Consider the following 22,649-nt stretch of genomic DNA (forward strand, 5'->3'; position numbering starts at 1 on the left):
TTTACCAATCCGCGCTCTCCGCCCCGCCCACCCACCCTGCCCGCCGACCAATCCGCGCCGGCTGGGCGGGGCCGAGGAACGCGCTGCCACGTTGCCAGGAGGGAGGGGAAAAGGGAGGGGGAGGCGGGGTCTGGAGGGGAAGGGGCGGGGCTTGAGGTCGCCGCTACCAACATGGCGGCGGCGGAGGGGAGGGCGGGAGAGGCGGCGCCGCACGCAAGATGGCGGCGACCAAGTGAGGGCGGAAGCGGCGCCGTGTCAGGGCGGAAGCGGCGCCGTGTCAGGGCGGATGTAGCGCCGTGTTAGGGCGGAAGTGGCGCCGTGTCAGGGAGGAAATGGCGCCGCGTCAGGGCGGAAGTAGCGTCACATCACGGCGGAAATGGCGTCCCAACGGGGCGGAAGTGGCGTCACTCATCACTATGGGGGAGAAGAAAGCATCAGGTACCGGTTGCCCCGGGGTCTGGGGGGTGCCCGGGGCGGGAGCGGGGGGGGCCGGAAGGCTCCGGGTGGGTCCCGGAGGCCCGGGGTGAGGCCTGGAGGCCCGAGGGGGGTCCCGGAGCCCCAGTGACGGCCCCGGGCCGTAGGGCGGGTACCGGAGGCTGCTCAACGCCGGGTCCTGGACCGAGCGACCCGGCAGCGGCGGCTGAACCGGCAGCTGGAGGCGTTGGAGAACGATAATTTCGGGGATGACCCGCAGGCCGGGCTGCCCCGGCCCGGGAAACGGCTGCCCCACTTCGCCGATACCGCCGAGACCGGTACGGGGAGAGGGGAACCGGGGGGTTTGGGGGGGCTGCGAGGGGGGGGTGGGGTGGGGGATGAAGGGGTCCGGGGGGGGCTCGGGGGGCTCCAGGTGATGGGGGGTGGGGGGAACAGGGGGGTTTGGGGGGGGCTCTGGGGGAGGGGAGGGATGGGGGAACCAGGGGAGGAGGGGAACTGGGGGTTGGGGGAGGGCTCGGGGGATTTGGGGGGCTCGGGGGAGGGGGAACCGGGGAGTTTGGGGGGGCTGTGAGGGATGGAGGGGGTCAGGGGGACCGGGGAGGAGGAGGTCGAGGAATTTGGGGGATGAGGGGGTCTGGGGGGGCTTGGGGGGTTTGGGGGGCTCCAGGTGATGGGGGGTGGGGGGAACGGGGGAGTCTGGGGGGGGCTCCAGCAGATGGGGGGGACATGGGACTGGAGAGTTTGGGGGAACTGGGGGATGAGGGGATCCAGGGGGGGTCGGGGGATTTGGGGGGCTCCAGGTGATGGGGGGGCTCGGGGGAACTGGAGGATTTGGGGGAGCTCTGGTACGTGGGGGGAGTTGGGGGACAGAGGGGAACTGGGGGGGCATAGGGGGCTACAGGGGAGCAGGGGGGGTGCTCTCCCCCTCCCCCACCCCCCAGCACCCTGATTGCGGCGGGGGCGGGGTGGGGGCAGGGAAGAAGAAGAAGAAGACGCGGGGGGATCACTTCAAGCTCCGCTTCCGCAAGAACTTCCAGGCGCTGCTGGAGGAGCAGGTGGGGCTGGGGGGGGGACCCCGAAGATTTGGGGGGGCTCTGGGGGGGGTGGGACTTCAGGGGGGCTCAGGGAGGGGCAAGGTTTGGGGGGCGGTAAGGCTTGGGGGGGAGCAGTTAGGGTGTATTGAGGGGTGATTCCAGTTTTTGGGGGATGCTTAAGGAGCGCATGGCGGTTTTGTGGGGGGGTCACTGTGCTCCATGACACGGTTTTGGGGGGGTTCTGGGGTGGCCCAGATGGCATTTGTGGGGTCCTGGGGTGGTTTTGGGGTGCCAGGAGCCCCTCTGGGTGTGGTTCTGGGGGTATTTGGGGCACCCGGGGTGGTTCAGTGGTGCCTGAGGATCCTCCTGTAGGTTTTGGGGGGCCCTGGGGAGATTTAGGGGTGTCAGCAGATCCCTCTGGGGGGTTTGGGGGGGTCATTGGTGTGATTCAGCCCAGCTAGCTGATCCCCGGGGGGGGATTTTGGCTCAGTTTTGGGGTGTTGTGTGGTCTCAGTGGGGTTTTTTGGGGGGTTCTGGGGCTATTTGGGGCACCCGGGGTGGGTTTAGGGCTGCTGGAGAATTGGGGGGGGTGTTGGGGGGTCTGGGGGGTGTTTGGGGCAGTCTTGAGTTCAGTTTTGGGGTAATTTTGGGGGGTTTTTATGTTCCCAGGGTGCCTCGGTGCCGTTGTACGATCCCCACAGCGTCAGGGTGGCTTTTGGGGTGCTGCCAGCACCCCGAACTGACCCCTTGTCCCCCTCCTGCCCCCCTCCTCCCCCTTTTTCAGAACCTGAGTGCGGCCGAGGGCCCCAACTACGTCTCGGCGTGCGCCGCCCCTTCCCGTCTGCCCCAGCGCCATTTCTGCGCCGTCTGCGGTTTTCCCTCCGCCTACACCTGCGTTACCTGCGGCGCCCGGTACTGCTCCAGCCGCTGCCTCGGCACCCACCAGGACACCCGGTACGGGGACGGGGGGGCACCCGGGATGGGGGATGTGGGAACACCAGGACACCTGGTGCGGGGATGGGGACACCAAATTACCCGGTACAGGGGTGGGGGACACCCAGGCTGGGGACAGGGGACACTTAGGATGGGGGGACACACAGGACAGGGACACCAAGACACCCAGTACGGGGACGGGGGGCACCTGGGATGGGAAGGGGGGACGTTGAGACACCGGGACACCCAGGATGGGGACAGGGGGACATCGGGATGCAAGGGTACCTGGTACAGGGACGGGGGGCACCCGGGATGGTGGGGACACCAGGACACCTGGTGTGGGGACAGCTGGGATGGGGACAAGGACACCTGGGATGAGGTGGGGACACGGGGACACCAGGATGCCCTGGTACAGGGATGGGGACACCTGGGATGGGGATGGGGTGACGTGGGGGACACCAGGACACTTGGTTTTGGGTGTGGGGGGGCCACCCAGCATAGGGACAGGGGACATGGGGACACCAGGACACCTGGTATGGGGTGGGGGGGGACACCCAGTATAACAACGGGGGACAGCGGGGATGGGGACGCACCGGAGCAGCTCCAGCCGCTGCCTGGGGACACCCCAGGGGACACAGGGCCCCCCCCGACCCATCTTCCCGCCCCCCCGGCAGGTGCCTGAAGTGGACGGTGTGACGGGGACGCCGCTGTCACCCGTGGGGACAATAAAGGAACCTGGGTGTCACCCCCCCCCCCACCTCGCTGCTCGTTTGTCCCGCGGGGCTGGGAACAAGATGGCCGCCCATGCGCCACCCCTTTAAGAGCCACGCCCTGGGTGTGACAACAAGATGGCCGACTCCGAGAGCCACTTTTTCGAGCGAAAATCTTGTTTTTCTACAGAAAACCCTCCCCGAGGGCGGGCAGAAGCCGAGGTGGCGCCGCCCCTTTAAGATACATTTGTGGGTTTTGATTGGTGGGGTTTTTTTTTGGTCTACAGACAAATATTCCTGAGTTTGAGCACAAGATGGCCGACAGCGGCCGCGCCTTTAAGAAGGGGGGGGAGGGACGGACGGACGGGACCGAAAAGGGGAGAAATGAACCTAAAAAAATAAAAGTGCGCTGTCCCTTTAAGAGCGAGCGGCCGATCCCATTGGTTGCCCGCCGCGTTTCCAATATGGCCGCCCGCCCCAGACAGGCTCCTCTCCCTTCCGAGGGCCTTTCTCTTTTTTTTGTCTGCTGACAAAAAAAATCCACCGAGGGCACCGCCCCTTTAAGGGCGTCCTCTGTCCCTGCGCTGCCATTGGCTGGGTGGGTGAGGCCCCGCCCCCTTCTGGGGGAAGGCCCCGCCCCTTAAAGGGCAATTCCTGTCACCAGACGGAAAACGCCCGCCCCTTTAAAAGTCCGGAAGCGCCTTGTGCTGTGGGGAGCCACTTCCTGTGACGTCACTAGCTGGCCAGGGCGTGGTCTGCAGCAGCCAATCGATGCGTTGACTCCTCCCTCTCGGTTTCCTGCCGTCCCATCGTGCACCGGGGGGGCGGGGCCGTGTGGGGGAGGGGCTGGCACCTCCCTCCGGCTGTGGGGGAGGGGCGTCAGCGGTGGCCCAGCATGCACCGCGGCGACGCTCTAGGCAACGCGCACTCTATGGCCGCCGGGAAGGGGGCGCGGGGGCCATTCTAGACACGTCTCTATGGTGACGACCATAGAGAAGGATACAAGTGCGGTGCAGAGCGGCTCCCTCGGACCGGCACTCTATGGTCTTCCGGAGGACTTCAAACCATGGAGCCAAGCGGTGTGGAGGTACAGAGCGGCCCCCCCCCCCCCCCCTGGGGCAGGCTAGCCCTGTCTCTATGGTTTGGAGGACTCCGGAAGTCCTCCAGCAAGCAGCAGGCACACCATAGAGAGGACGGCAGCGCGGCTAGAGCGGCACCACCCCCTCTATACGCCAGGAGGACCAACACCCCCCCCCCGCGGGGAGGCGTGGTCTGTGTTATGAATATTAATGAGATGCAAATATCCCAACTCCCCAGGACCCTCACCCGATTGGCTTTGCTGGCCCTCCGGGGGGGGGGTGGGGCGGAGCCTGATTCTGGTGGGTGGGACTTGGTGAAGGGGTGTGGCCTAATGAGTGGGGGTGTGGCCTGAGAGAAAGGGGCGTGGTCTGTTAGAAAGGGGGCGTGGCCTGGCTATTATTAAAGGGGGCGTGGTTTACCTCCGGGCTGGGCCGTGGTTATTTGGGCACCTGCCCCGGCCGGGCCTTCTCCAGCTTCTTCCTCCGCTCGGCCGGGATCTCGTCCAGGCTGATGCCGTGGTTGCTGGCCCTGGGGGCACCCAGGTGTCGGGGGGGGGCACCCAGGTGTTGGGGGGGGCACCCAGGCGTCCCCCACCCCGTGGGGCATCCGGGGGTCCCTGCCCCCCACCCTGCTCCATGGGATACCCCCATCCCTTTGGGAACACCCCCCCCCTTCCCCTCAGATCTTCACACGCCCCAGGGGACCCCAACACCCCCCCCCCAGGGGACCCAGGTGTTTGTCACCCCCATCCCCTGTCCCATCCGTCCATCCCCCCCCCCAAAAAAAAAGGGACCCGGGCATCCGTCTCACCCGGGCAGCAGGTCTGGGGGGGTGGGGATGGGTTTGGTGAAGCCCTCGCGTCCCACCAGCCAGTACGTGTCCTCCACGCCCTTCCCCTGGGGGGGGGGGCAGAGCCACTGTCAGCCCCGCGCGGGGCAACGGGGTGGGCTATAGGGGCTACAGGGGGCTATAACGGGGCTACGAGGGGCTACGAGTGCTAGAAGGGGCTACAAGCGGGCAAGAAGGGGCCGATAAAGGGGCAAGAAGGGCTACAAGGAGGCAATCAAGGGGGCAATAAGGGCTATAAGGGGCAATAAGAGGGCAGTAAGGGGCAATAAGTGTAATAAGGGGGCAGGAAGGGGGCTATAAGGGCAATAAGGGGCAACAAGGGCTATAAGGAGCCAATAAAGGGGCAACGAGGGGTCTATAAGGGGCAATAAGGGGGCAATAAGGGCTACAAGGGGGCAATAAGGGGGTAATAAGTGCAATAAGGGGGCTATAAGGGCAATAAAGAGCAACAAGGGCTATAAGGAACCAATAAAGGGGCAATAAGAGCTACAAGGAGGCAATAAAGGGGGCAACAAGGGCTGTAAGGGGGCAAGAAGGGGCAATAAATGCTATGAGGGGGCAAGAAGGGGGCTGTAAGGGCAATAAGGGGCAACAAGAGCTATAAGGGGGCAATAAAGGGGCAATAAGGGTGATAAGGGCTTTAAGGGGGCAATAAAGGCTTCGAGGGGGCAATAAGGGCTGTAAGGGGGCAATAACGGGGCAATAAGGGGCACTGGGGGGTGCTGGGGGGCACTGGGAGCACTGGGGGGGCACCTTGAGCTCGGTCTTGCCCCGGATGTCCAGCTTGAATCCCTCCTGCAGTGCCCGCAGGATGGCCACCGTGCGGGCGTTGACGTGGATCCGGTACGCTGCAGGGACACGCCCGTCACCGGGGTCCCCCCGTGGTCCCCAACACCCCACGTCCCCTCCTCATCCTCCCACGTCCGTCCCCCCCACACGCACCCCGTGTCCCCCACGTCACCCCCTGCCGCTCTGTGCGTGTCCGTGTCCCCCACCTTGGGAAGGGGACGCGTGGCGGGGCGTGCGGCGAGACCCGTGTTGGGGGACGCACGCATGGGGGGGGGAACACACGCGGGGACACAGACGTGTGTGGGGACATCGGTGACACACGCACACACGTGGGGACATCAGGGGGACAGACTCACGCAGGCCGGTGGACTCCATGCGTGACGCCGTGTTGACGGTGTCCCCGAAGAGGCAGTAGCGCGGCATGGTGAGCCCCACGACGCCGGCCACGCAGGGTCCTGTGGAGGGGCGGGGCCTCAGGGGGGGCGTGGTCACACGGGGTGTGGTCACGAGGGGGCAGGGCCTCAGGTCGGGGTCATGGGGGGGGTGCAGCCAAGGGTCACGGTCAATGGGTCATGACCACGTTGAGTGTTGGCCAAGAGGTGATGAGTTTGGGTGTGGCCAAGAAGGGGCGTGGCCATGGTGGGAGGTGGGCGTGGTCATTAAGGGTGTGTCTAAGGGGCGTGGCCGGGGGTGCTCCCCCCCCCCCTCCAGGGTCACGGCCAAGGGGTCATGGTCATGTTGAGTGTTGGCCAAGACGCGATACGGCTTGACGGGTCATGGACCGGAAGGGGTGTGTCCAGATGGGCATGGCCAAATCGGACCAATCCAGGGCAGGGGGCGTGGCCTTACCGGAGTGGAGGCCGATGCGGATGCGGACGGGCACCTCGGGCATGTGGCGCATCTTGAAGGTGCCGACGGAGCTGAGGATGTCCAGCGACATGTTGGCGATCTCGCCGGCGTGGCGGTTCCCATTGCGCTTGGGCAGCCCCGAGGCCACCATGTAGGCGTCCCCAATGGTCTCCACCTGTGGGGGTGGGACACGGGGGACACGTCACGGGGCCGGGAGAGGGGGGGGTTGCCACGGTCACCAGGGACACACCCATCACACCCCCCAACACCGAGCGTGGCCACATCCCTGGTTTGTGGGAGAGGAGGTGGAGGTGGCCATCACAAGGCCACGTGCCTTGGAGGCCACCGGCGCCACGTCACCTTGGCAACGTCACCTGAGGACCTTGGGGGCACGTCACCGTGTCTGTTTGGTGGCCGTGTCCCCTGTCTGCAGACTGAGGTGGCCAAAGCACAGGCGTGTCCCAGGGGACCGTGGCCACCAGAGCCACAGTCACCTCGCGGACGTCCCTAAGGACCTTGGGTACCCATCGCCACCTTCATTCGGTGGCCATGTCCCCTCTCTGCAGATGGAGGTGGCCAAAGCACAACCACGGGGTGGCCCCGTCACCTCGGAGATGTCACCGAGGACCATGGGGACCCCCGAAGACATTCATTTGGTGGCCACGTTCCATGTTGGGAGCTGTGACCCAGTGGACCATGACCACCCTGGGGTGGCCCTGTCACCTTGTAGACGTCATGTGAGCCGATGATGGCGTCAAAGAGGGTGTAAAGGTCGTTGAGGAGGTCGACCACCTCGATGGGCTCGCTCATGGCTGAGATGGTGGTGAAGCCCACGATGTCGCTGAAGTAGAGCGTCACCTCCTCAAAGTACTCGGGCTCCACGGGGGTGCCCATCTTCAGGGCCTCGGCCACTGACCTGCCGTGACACGGTGGGGGGGACACGGGGACTGAGTGGGGACCGCTGTGTCCCCACCACCAAGGCAGTTGGGGTCTCCAGGATCCCCAGATCTTCCCCTCAACCCAACAGAGACCCACGTGTCCCATGTGGTTCTTCAGCCACCAGCTTCTGGTGGCCCTGGGGACCACAGGGACCACGGGGACAGGGTGGGGAGACCTTGACGTCCCCATCACGGGACGGGGGTCTGTGGGGACATCGTCAACCCCAACCTGTTCCCCATGGCCAAGTCAACCCCCTCCAGCCCTACACATCCCAGTGGGGTCAATGGGTCACGGCCAACCCCAGCCTGTCCCTGGTGGCCACCTCAACCCCCTCCAGCCCCACAGATCTGGGTGGGGTCAATGGGTCACGGCCAACCCCAACCTGTCCCTGGTGGCCACCTCAACCCTCTCCAGCCCCACAGATCTGAGTGAGATCCTTGGGTCATGGCAAACCCAACCTGTCCCCAGTGACCCCCCCTGCAGCCCCACAGATCTGGGTGGGATCAATGGGTCATGGCCAACCCCAACCTGTCCCCAGTGACCCCCTCCAGCCCCACAGAACCCAGACGAGGTCTGTGTGACCACCCCAAACCCCCAACCATGGCTACCCCCTCCATCCCCAGAGACCCGGACGGGATCTACTGGATGATGTCCACCTCCTCCATCTGCCCCCCAGATCCACACCCCCCCCCCCCCGACCCACGGCGACCCACGGGGGCAGCATCTGGGTGAGGAGCTTGTCCGTCTTCTGCTTCTCGATCTCCAGCTCCTCGGTGCGCTCCCGGATGAGGTCCTCCAGGTTGCTGGAGTACTGCTCCAGCATGCGCAGCATGGAGTCGATGATGTTGGTCTTCCGGCCCTTGTTGATGCTCTTGAACTGCCAGGAAACCCCGCCCCCCACTTATGGGTCAGCCCCATATGGCCCCATGGTCTCTATATCCCCATAGTTATGGGTCAGACCTATAGGAGCCCATACTGGGCCCACCCCATACTGGGCCCACCCCAAACCCCAGGTCCTACACCCCAGGACCCGTATCACCCCACACCAGTCCCATATCCCCCCATACTGGTCCCACCCCATAGCCCAGGTCCCACCTGACCCCACACTCAAGGACCCACATCACCCTATACTGGTCCCATCCCATCTCATACTGGTCCCACCCTACCCCATACTGGTCCCATACCACTCTGTACCAGTCCCACCACATACTGGTCCCATATCCCCCCATACCAGTCCCATATCCCCCCATACTGGTCCCATATACCCCCTGTACTGGTCCCACCCCATACCAGCCCCATATCCCCCCATAGAGGTCCTGTCCCATACTGGTCCCGCCCCATACTGGTCCCATGCCATACTGGTCCCATATCCCCCCCATACCAGTCCTGCCCCATACCAGTCCCGCCCCATACTGGTCCCATATCCCCCCCATACCGGTCCCACCCCATACCAGCCCCACATCCCCCCATACAGGTCCTGTCCCATACTGGTCCCACCCCAGACTGGTCCCACATCCCCCCATACTGGTCCCATATCCCCCCATACTGGTGCCACCCCATACTGGTGCCACCCCATACTGGTCCCATATCCCCCCATACCAGTCCCGCCCCATACCAGTCCTGCCCCATACTGGTCCCACATCCCCCCATACTGGTCCCATATCCCCCCATACCAGTCCTGCCCCATACTGGTCCCATATCCCCCCATACCAGTCCCATCCCATACTGGTCCCATATCTCCCCATACTGGTCCTGCCCCATACTGGTCCCATATCCCCCCATACTGGTCCCATATCCCCCCATACTGGTCCCACCCCATACTGGTCCCACATCCCCCCATACCAGTCCCACCCCATACCAGTCCCACCCCAGACTGGTCCCATATCTCCCCATACTGGTCCCGCCCCATACTGGTCCCGCCCCAGACTGGTCCCGCCCCAGACTGGTCCCACCCCAGACTGGTCCCACCTGGTCGAAGATCTGGTCGATGGTGGGCCGCCGCTCGGGCTGCTCGCTCCAGCACTGCTTCATCAGGTGGATGCACTCCAGCGGCGCCTGGTCGGCCGAGACGGCCGGGCGACACAGCGGGGGTGGTCGCCGAACCTTCTCGATGATCTCTGGGGACACCCGCGTCACCGGGGAGGGGGGTGTCAAGGGAGGGGGCTGGAGGGGGTGTGTGTGTGTGTGTGTCAGTTGGGGAGGGGTCAAGGGGTGTCTGGGGGGTCCTAGAGGTCCTTGGGGTGATCCTGAAGATGCTGGGGTGAGGGGGGCCTGGAGATGCTTGAGGGGTCCTGGAGATACTTGGGGGGGTCCTGGAGACACCTGGGGGGGGGTCCTGGAGATACTTGGGGGGTCCTGGAGATGCCTAGGGGGGGTCCTAGAGGTGCTTGCGGGGATCATGAAGATACTTGAGGGGGTCCTGGAGACACCTGGGGAATCCTGGAGAAACTTGGGGGGTCTTGGAGATTCTTGAGGGCCCCGGAGATGCTTAGAGGGTCCTGGAGATACCTGGGGGTCCCAGAGATTCTTGGGGGGGGTCCTAGAGGTACTTGGGGGGTCCTGGAGATACTTGGGGGGGTCCTGGAGACACCTGGGGGGGGGTCCTGGAGATACTTGGGGGGCCTTGGAGATGCTTGGGGGGGGGGTTCTAGAGGTGCTTGCGGGGATCATGAAGATACTTGAGGGGGTCCTGGAGATACCTGGGGGGTTCTGGAGAAACTTGGGGGGGGTCTTGGAGATTCCTGAGGGGCCCTGGAGATGCTTAGGGGGTCCTGGAGATACCTGGGGGTCCCAGAGATTCTTGGGAGGGTGTCCTAGAGGTACTTGGGGGGTCCTGGAGATACTTGGGGTGGTCGTGGAGACACCTGGGGGGTCCTGGAGATACTTGGGGGGCCTTGGAGATGCCTAGGGGGGGTTCTAGAGGTGCTTGCGGGGATCATGAAGATACTTGAGGGGATCCTGGAGACACCTGGGGGGTTCTGGAGAAACTTGGGGGGGGTCTTGGAGATTCCTGAGGGGCCCTGGAGATGCTTAGGGGGTCCTGGAGATACCTGGGGGTCCCAGAGATTCTTGGGAGGGTGTCCTAGAGGTACTTGGGGGGTCCTGGAGATACTTGGGGTGGTCCTGGAGACACCTGGGGGGTCCTGGAGATACTTGGGGGGGGTCTTGGAGATTCCTGAGGGGCCCTGGAGATGCTTAGGGGGTCCTGGAGATACCTGGGGGTCCCAGAGATTCTTGGGGGGGTCCTAGAGGTACTTGAGGGGTCCTGGAGATACTTGGGGTGGTCGTGGAGACACCTGGGGGGTCCTGGAGATACTTGGGGGGCCTTGGAGATGCTTGGGGGGGGTTCTAGAGGTGCTTGCGGGGATCATGAAGATACTTGTGGGGGTCCTGGAGACACCTGGGGGGTTCTGGAGAAACTTGGGGGGTCTTGGAGATTCTTGAGGGGCCCCAGAGATGCTTAGAGGGTCCTGGAGATACCTGGGGGTCCCAGAAATTCTTGGGGGGGGGTCCTAGAGGTACTTGGGGGGTCCTGGAGATACTTGGGGGGGGGTCCTGGAGACACCTGGGGGGTCCTGGAGATACTTGGGGGGGTCTTGGAGATTCTTGAGAGGCCCTGGAGATGCTTAGGGGGTCCTGGAGATACCTGGGGGTCCCAGAGATTCTTGGGGGGGGGTCCTAGAGGTACTTGGGGGGTCCTGGAGATACTTGGGGTGGTCGTGGAGACACCTGGGGGGTCCTGGAGATACTTGGGGGGGTCCTGGAGATACTTGGGGGCGGGTCCTGGAGACACCTGGGGGGTCCTGGAGATCCTTAGGGGGTCTTGGAGATACCTGGGGGTCCTGGAGATTCTGGGGGGGGGGTGTCCTAGAGGTGCTTGGGGGGGTCCTGAAGATACTTGAGGGGGTCTTGGAGATGCTTGGGGGGGTCCTGGGGGGGGCTATAGGGGGGCGGAGGCCTTCTGGTGTTACTGGTGATACTGGGAGGGGTTACCAGTGGGGCATTGGGAAGCAGTCCCAGCATGCTGTGGGGTCACTGGGAGGTGACTGGAGGTAACTGGAGGTGACTGGGAGGTGACTGGGGGGTGACTGGAGGTGACTAGGAGGTAACTGGGGGGTGGCTGGGAGGTAACTGGAGATAACTGGGGGGTGACTGGAGGTGACTGGGAGGTGACTGGGAGGTGACTGGGAGGTGACTGGGTGGTGACTGGGAGGTGACTGGAGGTGACTGGGAGGTGACTGGAGATAACTGGGAGGTAACTGGGAGGTGACTGGGAGGTGACTGGGAGGTGACTGGAGGTGACTGGGAGGTGACTGGGAGGTGACTGGGAGGTGACTGGGTGGTAACTGGAGATAACTTGGAGGTAACTGGGCGGTAACTGGGAGTTAACTGGTGGTGACTGGGAGGTGACTGGGAGGTGACTGGAGATAACTGGGAGGTGACTGGAGGTGACTGGGCGGTAACTGGGAGGTAACTGGGAGGTGACTGGGCGGTGACTGGGCGGTGACTGGGTGGTGACTGGGAGGTGACTGGGCGGTAACTGGGCGGTAACTGGAGATGACTGGGAGGTAACTGGGCGGTAACTGGAGATAACTGGGAGGTGACTGGGCGGTGACTGGGAGATAACTGGGAGGTGACTGGGAGGTGACTGGAGGTGACTGGGAGGTGACTGGGAGGTGACTGGAGGTGACTGGGCGGTAACTGGAGATAACTTGGAGGTAACTGGGCGGTAACTGGGAGTTAACTGGTGGTGACTGGGAGGTGACTGGGAGGTGACTGGAGATAACTGGGAGGTGACTGGAGGTGACTGGGCGGTAACTGGGAGGTAACTGGGAGGTGACTGGGAGGTGACTGGGAGGTGACTGGAGGTGACTGGGCGGTAACTGGAGATAACTTGGAGGTAACTGGGCGGTAACTGGGAGTTAACTGGTGGTGACTGGGAGGTGACTGGGAGGTGACTGGAGATAACTGGGAGGTGACTGGAGGTGACTGGGCGGTAACTGGGAGGTAACTGGGAGGTGACTGGGCGGTGACTGGGCGGTGACTGGGCAGTAACTGGAGGTGACTGGGAGGTAACTGGGCGGTAACTGGAGATAACTGGGAGGTGACTGGGCGGTGACTGGGCGGTAACTGGAGGTAACTGGGCGGTAACTGGGAGATAACTGGGAGGTAACTGGGAGATAACTGGGCAGTGACTGGGCGGTAACTGGGCGGTGACTGGAGGTAACTGGGCGGTAACTGGAGGTAACTGGAGGTAACTGGGCGGTGACTGGGCGGTGACTGGGAGATAACTGGGAGGTAACTGGGCGGTAACTGGTGTAACTGGAGGTACCTTCGGGCGGCAGCCCCAGCATGCAGTAGGGGCCGCTGCGGCAGATCACCTCCTGCATGATGATGCCGATGCCGTAGACGTCCCCGCGGAAGGAGCCGCGTCGTTCCAGCGCCGCGTCGCGCAGCAGCTCCGGCGCCGTCCACAGCCGCTCTGGGGGAGGCGGGGCCGAGCTAGGACACGCCCCCTTCCACCGCAGGCCACGCCCCCTCACGGCTAAGCCACGCCCCCCAGTGGTGCCGCTTAATGTCAATCAGGACCGGGCAGGCCACGCCCACCGCGAGGCCACGCCCCCTTTGAGAAGGCCACGCCCACTACGGGAGACCCCGCCCTCCCTATCGTCAAGCTCCGCCCACAGACAACGAGGCTCCACCCCCCAGCCCGGAGGCCCCGCCCCCATTCCCCTGCCCATTGCAAACCCCGCCCCCTGCTCTAGGGCCCCGCCCACAGCCCAGAGGCCCCGCCCCAATCCACAGGCTCCACCCCCCTTGCCCTCCCATTGACCCATACCTGGCTCCGCCCACAACCTGACACCACGCCCCCTTCCCCAGGCCATGCCCCCTTCCCCAGGCCACGCCCCCGGCTCCACCCTCCCCAGGCCACACCCCCTTCCCTAGGCCCCACCCCCTCCCAGGCCCCGCCCCACCCCACCCCCTCCCAGGCCACGCCCCCTTCTCTAGGCCCCACCCCCTCCCCAGGCCCCGCCCCCCCGGCCCCGCCCTCACCCTGTGGCTGGGGGGTGGGGGCGGGGATGCGCTGGGCCTCCAGCAGCTCGTTGTAGCCGTGGTCGGTGACCTTCAGCACGAAGCGACCGTCCACCACGCAGTTCCGGGACTTGAGGCGCCCGTGGACCACGTCGCGGTGATGCAGGTACCGCACGCCCTGCGCGACACCCGGCCGGCGGCGTCAACGGCGACGGAGGCGGCGGCGGCAACGACGTGACGCGGCGGAGAGGGGATGGGCCGGCGTGGCCGACGAGGCGGTCGGCGGGACGGGGGTTGTGGCGGCGGGGTTGACGTCGTGGTCACCACCACTGTGGTTGCCGCTGTGGCTACTGCCATGGCCACCACCACCATGGCCACCACCACCATGGCCACCATCACCATGGCCACCATCACAGCGGCCACAACTATGGCCACCACCGTGGCTACTGCCATGGCCACCACCACCATGGCCACCAGTGTGGCTACTGGTGAGGGCATCACCACCATGGGCACCACCGTGGCTACTGCCATGGCCATCACCATGATGGCCGCTGCCACCATGGCCATCACTATGTCTACAGCCATGGTAACCACCACCATGGTCATCACCATGGCCATCACCATGGCTACTGCCATGGGCCACCACCACCACCATGGCCACCACAGTGGCCACCACCATGGCCATAACCTTGGCTACTGCTATGGCCGCCACCATGACAGCCACCATGAGAGCCACCACAGTGGCCACCACCACCACGGCCACCACCACCACAACGGCTACTGCTATAGTCACTGCCACCACAGCCATCACAGTGCATCACTAGCACCACCACAGACACAGGAACCACCATGGCCACCACAGCCATTGCCATGGTCACCACCAGCACCACCACAGCCACCGAGCTTCTTGCCATGGCCCCCACCGTGTCCCATCACCCCCCGGCTTGGCCGTCACCTTGATGAGGTCGATGAGGAGGGAGGACTTGAACATCCAGTCGAGCTTCATGTCCTCGTTGCGCAGCAGGTCCTCCAGGCTGCCGCGGGAGCAGTGCTCTGAGACGATGGCGAAGATGCCACAGTCATGGAAGAAGCCCAGGAAGAGGTTGACGTTCTCGTGGCGCAGGTCACGCAGCTGTCCCGGGTCAGAGGACACGTGGGATGGGGCCGGGAATTGTCCCTGGGGCCTGGTGTCGTCCCCTTATGGCCTGGCCTTGTCCCAGTATGGTCCAGAATTGTCCCCCCATGGCCTGACATTGTCCCACCATGGCCTGGGGTTGGCCTCCATGGCCTCCTATGGTCCTGCATTGTCTCCCATGACTCAGTGGTGTCCCCGTGACCCAGCGACGTCCCTATGACTCAGTGGTGTTCCCATGACCCAACCTTGTCCTGCGTGACCCAATGATGTCCCTCATGACCCAGTGTTGTCCCCATGAGCCAGTCATGTCCCCATGACCAGTGGTGTCCTCCATGACTCAGTGTTGTCCCCATGACCCAAAGTTGCCCCTCATGATCCAGTGATGTCCCCATGATGTAGTGGTGTCCCCATGAGCCAACGTCCCCCATGACCCAGTGATGTCCCCCATGACCCAACGTTGTCCCCATGACCCAGCAATGTCCCTCATGACCCAGCAATGTCCCCCATGACCCAAAGCTGTCCCCATGACCCAAAGTTGTCCCTCATGATCCAACGGTGTCCCCATGATCCAATGGTGTCCCCATGATCCAACGTTGTCCCCCATGACCCAATGTTGTCCCCCATGACCCAGTGATGCCCCCATGACCCAGTGATGTCCCCCATGACCCAACATTGTCTCCATGACCCAACATTGTCCCTCATGACCCAACATTGTCCCCCATGACCCAACATTGTCCCCCATGACCCCCTCACCTTGCAGAAGGCCAGCTTGGTGGCCGGTTTCACCTCACTGTGTTGGTCTCCAGGGAACTTCTTCAGCCAGACCCAGTCACCCTGAGGAGGCGGGGGGGAACAGAGCAGGTGAGGTGTGAAGACCCCCAGGACCACAGGTCCCACGCAGAGACACGGGTGTGGGGGGGGACACTCCTCATCCTCCTCCCCCAACGTCCCCAACCCACCACACAACCCTACTAGAAGCTGCTGGAGAATCCCCACCCATCCACCCCTGGTCCCTCTTTTTGCCCTCGATTAAGGTCACGCTGGAGGAGGGTGGTGGGTGAGGGATGGGGTGGAGCAGGAGGACCATTTTTGGGTGAAACGGTGGGTTTTCCGCTTTCAACTTACCTGCACGGAGGCGACAAGGCCCTGCTGGTTAAACAAAAGGACGAGGAGGGGGAGGTGACCGTTGCCCTTCGGGTTTTCGGCGCCCTGTGGGAAAGGGCGGGAGGCGGCTGTCAATCATGGCCCCAGAGCTGTCAATCATCCAGCTGGGACGTGGGATGGGGGGCACCCAGGGGGTGGAGGTGACCTCCCCCACCACTAGCAGTGGAGGGGGGGAACGGGGGGGGGGTGGCCCTGCAGAGGTGGCCCTGCCTTGTCGCCCCCGGAGGTGGCAGTTGGGGTGGTGGGTTGGGGTGACGGGGAGGGGGATGACGGGTGGGGATGCAGAAGAGGGGGGAGCGGGGACGAGGGGACGTCTCACCTCAGCGATGGCCACGTTGGTGGTGTCGGGGGCCGCGGTCACGCTTCTGATGCTCTTGGTGTCCCCCCCGCTGCGGCCGGCCAAGCTGGTACGGCTGCCGTCCACCTGCAACGTGGTGATAGGTCAGGATGTGGCCCATGGGGACACGTCACCCGTGGGGACACGTCACCCATGGAGACATGGTGCCCAAGGGGGCACGTCGCCCGTGGAGACCCACCAGCCCATGGATCTTCTTCCAGGGTAGAGCCTGGCCCTGGGGGACACCTCAGGCCATGGGGACACGTCACCCATGGGGACACATCAGCCTACAGGTCACCTCCCAAGGTCACAGGGACCACCTTAGGCCACAGGGACACTGGAGACATGTCACCCATGGGGACACATCAGCCATGGGGACGTAACAGTCCATAGGTCTCCTCCCCAAGGCCAGCTTGGCCATAGGGAAAACATCAGGACCCATCAACCACGGGGACGTGTCACCCATGGGATCCCTCTAGCCCACGGTTCTCCTCCCGAGGACAAAGCTTGAGGCCACAGGGGCTCCTTTCCAGCCACCTCTGGGGCCATCGAGCCCCTGAGCCAACGTGGCCACCACAGAAGTCCCCCCGCTGCCAGGGCCCCCCCATCCCTCACCCGCTTGCTGCTCTGGGTGTTGATGAAGGTCAGGTCCTCCATGGTGAGGATGATCTTATTGGGTCCCTTCATCAGCTGGGCCTGCTGGATGCGGCGCCTGCAGGGAGGGGACACGGAAGCTGCTGGGGTACCGTCCCCCCTCCAGGGACCCTCTACCACCCCAGGGTCCCCTCCTGAACCCCAAAGCACCCCATAAGGTGGTGGCACCCACCTGATGAAGCAGGCGATGGCAGCCCCAAGCGCAATGAGGGCGGAGATGAGGACAAACATGAGGAGCACGAAGGTGGCGTCCACCCCTGCGCCGGAGAGAAGAAGGGGGTGAAGGGGTGGCGTGGCCCAGAGGAGCCACCCACGGTGGTGCGTGGTCACCCAGGAATCCAAGGCAACCCGAGGCCACCTCTGACTGCTTATGGTCATGGCTGCACACCATGGTCACCCGTGGCCACCTATGGCCACCTACGGTCAGCCATGGCCACCTACGACTGCTTATGGTCACGGATGGACTCATACCAGGGCCACCCCTGGCCACCTCTGACTGCTTATGGTCATGGATGTCCACCATGGTCACCCATGGCCATCTATGATTGCTTATGGTCATGGATTCACGCTGTGGTCACCCCAGATGGATGATGGATGCATGGGTGGACGGATGGGTGGATGGATGGATGGATGGACAGACCAATTGATGGATGGAAGGATGGATGGAAGGATGGAGGGACAGATGGATGGACGGATGGAAGGACGGATGGATGGACGGATGGATGGACGGATGGATGGACGGATGGATGAATGTGTGGATGGATGGAGGGACGGACAGAGGGACTGACAGACACCCACGAGGCCGGCTGGCTGGTTGGACAGCTCACACACGGGACCACCTGGTCATACACCAGGTGGCCGGACAGACGGACAGAGGTGGGGAAGGACCACGGCGCTGCTCGCTCACCCCCGTGGCAGATGGACCCCGACTCAAACCAGCAGCCAGCGTCAGTGCCGGGGCTGGAGCTGTGGGGCCAGTGGACACCGTGGCCACGGTAGCTCAACCCCCGCGTGCCCGGTTCCAGCCCGTAGACCGGCCACAGCTGGTTGCCTTTGCCGTCCGTGTCCAGCACCACGTAGGGGACGTTGACGTCCCCGTCCTCGGTGACGGAGAAGGGTTGGCAGAAGCCCTCCAGGCGGAAGTCGCGGGCGTGCTCGGCCACGCTGGTGCCCATCACCCAGCGGCCGGTTTGTCGTGTGGCCTCCACCGCCTTGGCCAAGAAGTGGATGGAGTTGTAGATGGTGGCGAAGAGGGGGTGGACCTGTGGGGTGAGAGGACGTGTCGGCGGGTGTCAAGGTACCGCCAGCAGCTCCAGGAGGCCATGGTGACACCCGCAACACAATGCCGTTGGCCGTGGCTGTCTCCACCCAAGCCATAGTCATCTCTACCCAACGCTGTTGGCCACGGTCATCTCTGCTCGGCTACCTGCATCCAACTCCCATTGGCTACAGTCATCTCCGCCCAACTCCCGTTGGCTACCATCACATCTGCCCCACTCCCGTTGGCCATGACCACCTCCATCCAACACCTGCAAGCCACAATCACCTCCACCCAAGTCTCATTGCTCATGTCCTCCACCAACTGGCCCACCTCACGTCCTACCCATAACCCAAATCACTCCCATCCCCATGCCACGGAGGTGCCCCCAACCTCACGGAGGTGTCCCTCACCCCACAGAGGTGTCCCTCACCCCATGGAGGCGTCTCTCACCCCACGGAAGCGTCCATCACCACATGGAGGCGTCTCACCTCACAGAGGTGCCCCCAACCTCACAGAGGTGTCCCTCACCCCATGGAGGTGTCCCTCACCCCATGGAGGTGCCCCCAACCTCACGGAGGTGTCCCCAACTCCATGGAGGTGCCCCCAGCCCCACCTGGGTGGGGTCGATGTGCGTAGGGATCTCATAGGTCTCCTTGGCCTGGCGCAGGGCCTCGTGGAAGGTGACGTTGGGCGAGTCAACAGTGATGGTGAGGACAGCGTCGTAGGCCAGGCGCAGCTTGGTGTTGTTGGCCAGGACGGGGTAGGGCACGCGGTGGTAGGGCAGGGGGAAGGTGAGGGCGTCGTAGGGGACAAAGACGTAGGTGCCATCAGTCATGCGCATGTCCTCAGCCTTCTCCAGGAGCACCCGTTGCTCCTCGCCGCCCAGCAGCACCGAGTGCATGCACATCACCACCACTGCGGGGGACAGGGGCAGGTGAGTCACCGTGGGGACACCCCAGCCGCCTCCACCACCCCGTGCCTGCTGGAGCTCCCCAGCCAGCCTTCAGCTGGCATGCGGACCTCCTCCATCCAGGTCCACCTGCTCCATCTGTCATCCTGCCGCCTCCATCCTTCTACCTCTTCCATCCACTTCCATCCATCCACGCCCACCATCTCCATCTATCCATCCTCTCCCATCTCCATCCATCTATCCATCCACGCCCACCATCTTCATCCATCCATCCATCCTCTCCCATCTCCATCCATCTATCCATGCCTACCATCTTCATCCATCCATCCATCCACACCCACCATCTTCATCCATCCATCCATCCTCTCCCATCTCCATCCATCCACGCCCTCCTCCTCCATCTCCATTCGGTCATTCACGCTCTCTCCTCACCCATGCACACCCACCTTCTCCACCTCCATCCATCCATACCCACCATCTCCATCCATCCTTCCCCTTCCATCTGCATCCATCCATCCATCCATTTGTCCATCCACGCCCACCTCCTCCATCTCCATCTATCCATCTACACCCACTATCACTGTCCATCCTTCCCCTTCCACCTCCATCCATCCATTCCTTCATCCATCCATCCATCCATCTATCTATCTGTCCACATAGCTTTATCTTCATCCACCCATCCATCCACCCAACCCTTCAATCAACCATCTACATAGGCTTATCTCCCTCCCTCCATCCTTCCTCTCCCATCTCCATCCATCCATCCATGCCCACCATCTCCGTCTATCCATCCATCCTCTCCCATCTCCATCCATCTATCCATCCATCCCCACCATCTCCATCCTCTCCCATCTCCATCTATCCATACATCCTTTCCCATCTCTATCCATCCTTCCTTCCTCCATCCATCCATCCCCACCATCTCCATCCCTCCATCCTCTCCCCTCTTCATCCATCCATACCCATCATCTCCATCCATCCATCTTTTCCCGTCTCCATCCATCCTTTCCCATCTCCATCCATCCTTCCTCCATCCATCCCCACCATCTCCATCCTCTCCCATTTCCATGCCTCCATCCTTTCCCATGTCCATCCATCCATGTCCACCATCTCCATTCCTCCATCTTCTCCCATCTCCATCCATCCATCCCCACCATCTCCATCCTCTCCCATCTCCATCCATCCATCCATCCCCACCATCTCCATCCTCTCCCATCTCCATCCATTCATCCATCCATCCATCCTTTCCCATCTCCACCATCTCCATTCCTCCACCCTCTCCCATGTCCACCCACCCACCCCCCCGTTACCTCTGACGCCGTCAGCCCTCTGCACCCTCCTCAGAGCCTCGCGGGCCTCGTCCTCCTGGGTCCCGGCAGCAGTGACGACGGTGACGGGCAGCCCCAGAGCCCGGAGGTCCTGGGCCAAGCCCTGCCCCACCTCGCGCCAGAGGTCCTGTGGGGCGGAGATCACGGCCACGTGGGCCCAGCGGAAGAAGCGGAGGACGGCGTGAAGCACCCTGGCGGGCTCCGGCATGGGGGTAACCAAGGTGTCCAACCCTTCCACATCACCCAAGCAAGACCAGGAGACCAAGGGCTTGTTCCAGGCAGCCGCCAAGAGCCCGGCGGCCCCACAGGTGGCCGGGTTGAGGGGTCCCACCAGCCCGGTGGCATAACGTTCAACGTTGAGTAGCCCAGTCACGGCCTGGGGGGTCCGGCACGCCTCGGCCAACACCACCGCGTCCCACCAGTAGCCTTGGTTGAGGGTTGGGTCGCGGTTGAGACGGGCCACAGCCAAACGGGAGGCCACCTCGGGCAAAGCCCGGGCCAGGAGGGGGTCGCAGGTCCAAGGACCCATCACCCCCACCTTGAAGGTGGCCCCTCGGGTCGGGGGCGGGTGGAGGAGGAGGAGGAGGAGGAGGAGCAGGAGGAGGTGGGGAGGCCACCGGGGATGGTGGGAGAGGCGGAGGAGGAAGCTGGTGGAGATGGCACCGTGGCAGGAGGGGACGGTTTGGGAGGTGCCACCACCGTGGGAGATGCCACTGCGAGAGTTGCCATCGTGGGAGACGCTGCTGGTTTGGGTGCCACCACGGCTGTGGAACGTGCCACCACCATCGGAGATGCCACCACCATGGGAGATGCCATCATGGCAGATGCCACTGCGAGAGTTGCCATCGTGGGAGATGCCGCTTGTTTGGGTGATGCCATGGCGGTGAGAGATGTCACCACCATGGGAGATGCCACCAAGGTGGGAGCTGCCACTGCAGGAGGTGCCACCGCTGAAGATGCCACCGTGAGAGTTGCCATCGTGGGTGATGCCGCTGGTTTGGGTGACACCACGGCTGTGGGAGATGTCACCACTGTGGAAAATGTCACTATTCTGGGAGATGCCACCACCAGGGGACATGCTGCTGGTGTGGGAGATGCCACCAGCCTGGGAGGTGGCATTAAGGGAGGTGCCACCACCAGAGGAGACGATGCCACGACTGTGGGAGATGCCACAATGATGGAAGATGTCGTCACGGGAGATGCCACCACCGTGGGAGACGCTGTCATGGGAGATGCCACCACCGTGGGAGATGCCACCACCGTGGGAGACGCTGTTGTGGAAGATGCCAGCACCATAGGAAACATCACTCTTCTGGGAGATGCCATCACCGTGGGACCTGCTGCCAGTGTGGGAGATGCCACCAGGCTGGGAAACGCCACCACCGTGGGAGATACTGTCGTGAGAGATGCCACCATCGTAGGAGATGTCATCGCTGTGGGAGACGCCACCGTGAAAGATGCCACCGCTGTGAGAGATGACGTCACGGGGGATGCCACCAGTCGGGGTGATGTCACCATGGGAGGCGTCACGGCAGGAGATGCCGAAGCCACCGCAGAAAACGTCACGGTGGGAGGTGCCATCATGGCCAAAGCCATCGTGGGAGGAGGTGCCACCGCAGGTCATGTCCCCATGGGCACCGCGGGGCCGCATGGTCCGGGGTGGGACGGGGACCTTGGGGACGAGCCGGGGGGGTCCTCAGGCCCTGGGGGGCCGCGGCGGGTGGCGGTGGGGGGGTCTGGCGGGGTCCGGCGATGCCACCATGGTGGGGTGGGGACCGGGGGGTCCGCAGGGCCAGGGGCCACCACCTGCGAGAGAGGGGGGGTGAGAGGGGGACGGGGTGGGGGACACCCGGACTGGGGGGGTCCTTGGACACCTGGGTGTTTGGGTGGGGGGGTCCTTGGACATCATGGTCCTTGGGTGGGGGGGTCCTTGGACACCTGGGTGCTTGGGTGGGGGGTCCCAGACACCTGGGTGCTTGGGTGGGGGGGTCCTTGGACACCACGGTCCCCAGGGTGGGGGGTCCTTGGACACTGGGGTGCTTGGGTGGGGGGGTCCTTGGAAACCTGGGTGCTCAGGGTGGGGGGGGTCCTGGACAGAGGGGTGTTTGGGTGGGGGGGTCCCAGACACCAGGGTCCCCAGGGTGGGGGGGTCCTGGACAGCTGGGTGCCCGGAGGGGGGGGGGGGGGAGGAGCCGGCACAGATAACCCC

General features: G+C 63.7%; 2 protein-coding genes across 2 annotated transcripts; one reads left to right on the top strand and one right to left on the bottom strand.

Annotated features, from left to right (window-relative positions):
• Window positions 1–317: 317 nt before the first annotated feature.
• ZNHIT1 (zinc finger HIT-type containing 1) lies at window positions 318–3,154 on the top strand. The gene is made up of 5 exons (XM_054806785.1): window positions 318–438; window positions 582–752; window positions 1,411–1,490; window positions 2,254–2,423; window positions 3,077–3,154. Exons 1-5 carry the CDS (start codon window positions 333–335, stop codon window positions 3,096–3,098), a joined length of 549 nt encoding a protein of 182 aa, XP_054662760.1. The 5' UTR covers window positions 318–332; the 3' UTR covers window positions 3,099–3,154.
• Window positions 3,155–3,846: 692 nt separating this feature from the next.
• On the bottom strand, window positions 3,847–21,518 carry LOC129197889 (retinal guanylyl cyclase 1-like). The gene is made up of 20 exons (XM_054806692.1): window positions 20,423–21,518; window positions 18,816–19,117; window positions 17,849–18,203; window positions 17,114–17,198; window positions 16,903–16,999; window positions 16,270–16,374; window positions 15,912–15,995; window positions 15,540–15,620; window positions 14,607–14,783; window positions 13,673–13,829; window positions 12,951–13,100; window positions 9,587–9,735; window positions 8,332–8,495; window positions 7,403–7,595; window positions 6,680–6,854; window positions 6,187–6,285; window positions 5,795–5,889; window positions 5,003–5,088; window positions 4,612–4,720; window positions 3,847–3,975 (listed from the first exon to the last, which is right to left on the bottom strand). The coding sequence occupies exons 1-19, from the start codon at window positions 21,516–21,518 to the stop codon at window positions 4,630–4,632; spliced, it is 3,741 nt and encodes a 1,246-aa protein (XP_054662667.1). The 3' UTR covers window positions 3,847–3,975; window positions 4,612–4,629.
• Window positions 21,519–22,649: the final 1,131 nt, after the last annotated feature.

This window comes from Grus americana, chromosome 30 (genome assembly GCF_028858705.1).
Source record: "Grus americana isolate bGruAme1 chromosome 30, bGruAme1.mat, whole genome shotgun sequence".
Classification (NCBI taxonomy): Eukaryota; Metazoa; Chordata; class Aves; order Gruiformes; family Gruidae; genus Grus; species Grus americana.

Excerpts from the sequence above, each read along its gene's own strand:
- ZNHIT1 (XM_054806785.1), top strand. The coding sequence starts at position 333 with ATGGCGCCGCGTCAGGGCGGAAGTAGCGTCACATCACGGCGGAAATGG. Across the intron at positions 1,491-2,253 it reads AGGCGCTGCTGGAGGAGCAG|AACCTGAGTGCGGCCGAGGG; the intron begins GTGGGGCTGGGG and ends CCCCTTTTTCAG. Across the intron at positions 2,424-3,076 it reads GGCACCCACCAGGACACCCG|GTGCCTGAAGTGGACGGTGT; the intron begins GTACGGGGACGG and ends CCCCCCCGGCAG.
- LOC129197889 (XM_054806692.1), bottom strand. The coding sequence starts at position 21,518 with ATGTCCCCTGGTGGTGGCATCTCCCAGAATAGTGACATTTTCCACAGT. Across the intron at positions 5,890-6,186 it reads CATGGAGTCCACCGGCCTGC|CGTACCGGATCCACGTCAAC; the intron begins GTGAGTCTGTCC and ends GTGTCCCTGCAG. Across the intron at positions 5,089-5,794 it reads GGGGCAAGACCGAGCTCAAG|GGGAAGGGCGTGGAGGACAC; the intron begins GTGCCCCCCCAG and ends CCCCCCCCCCAG.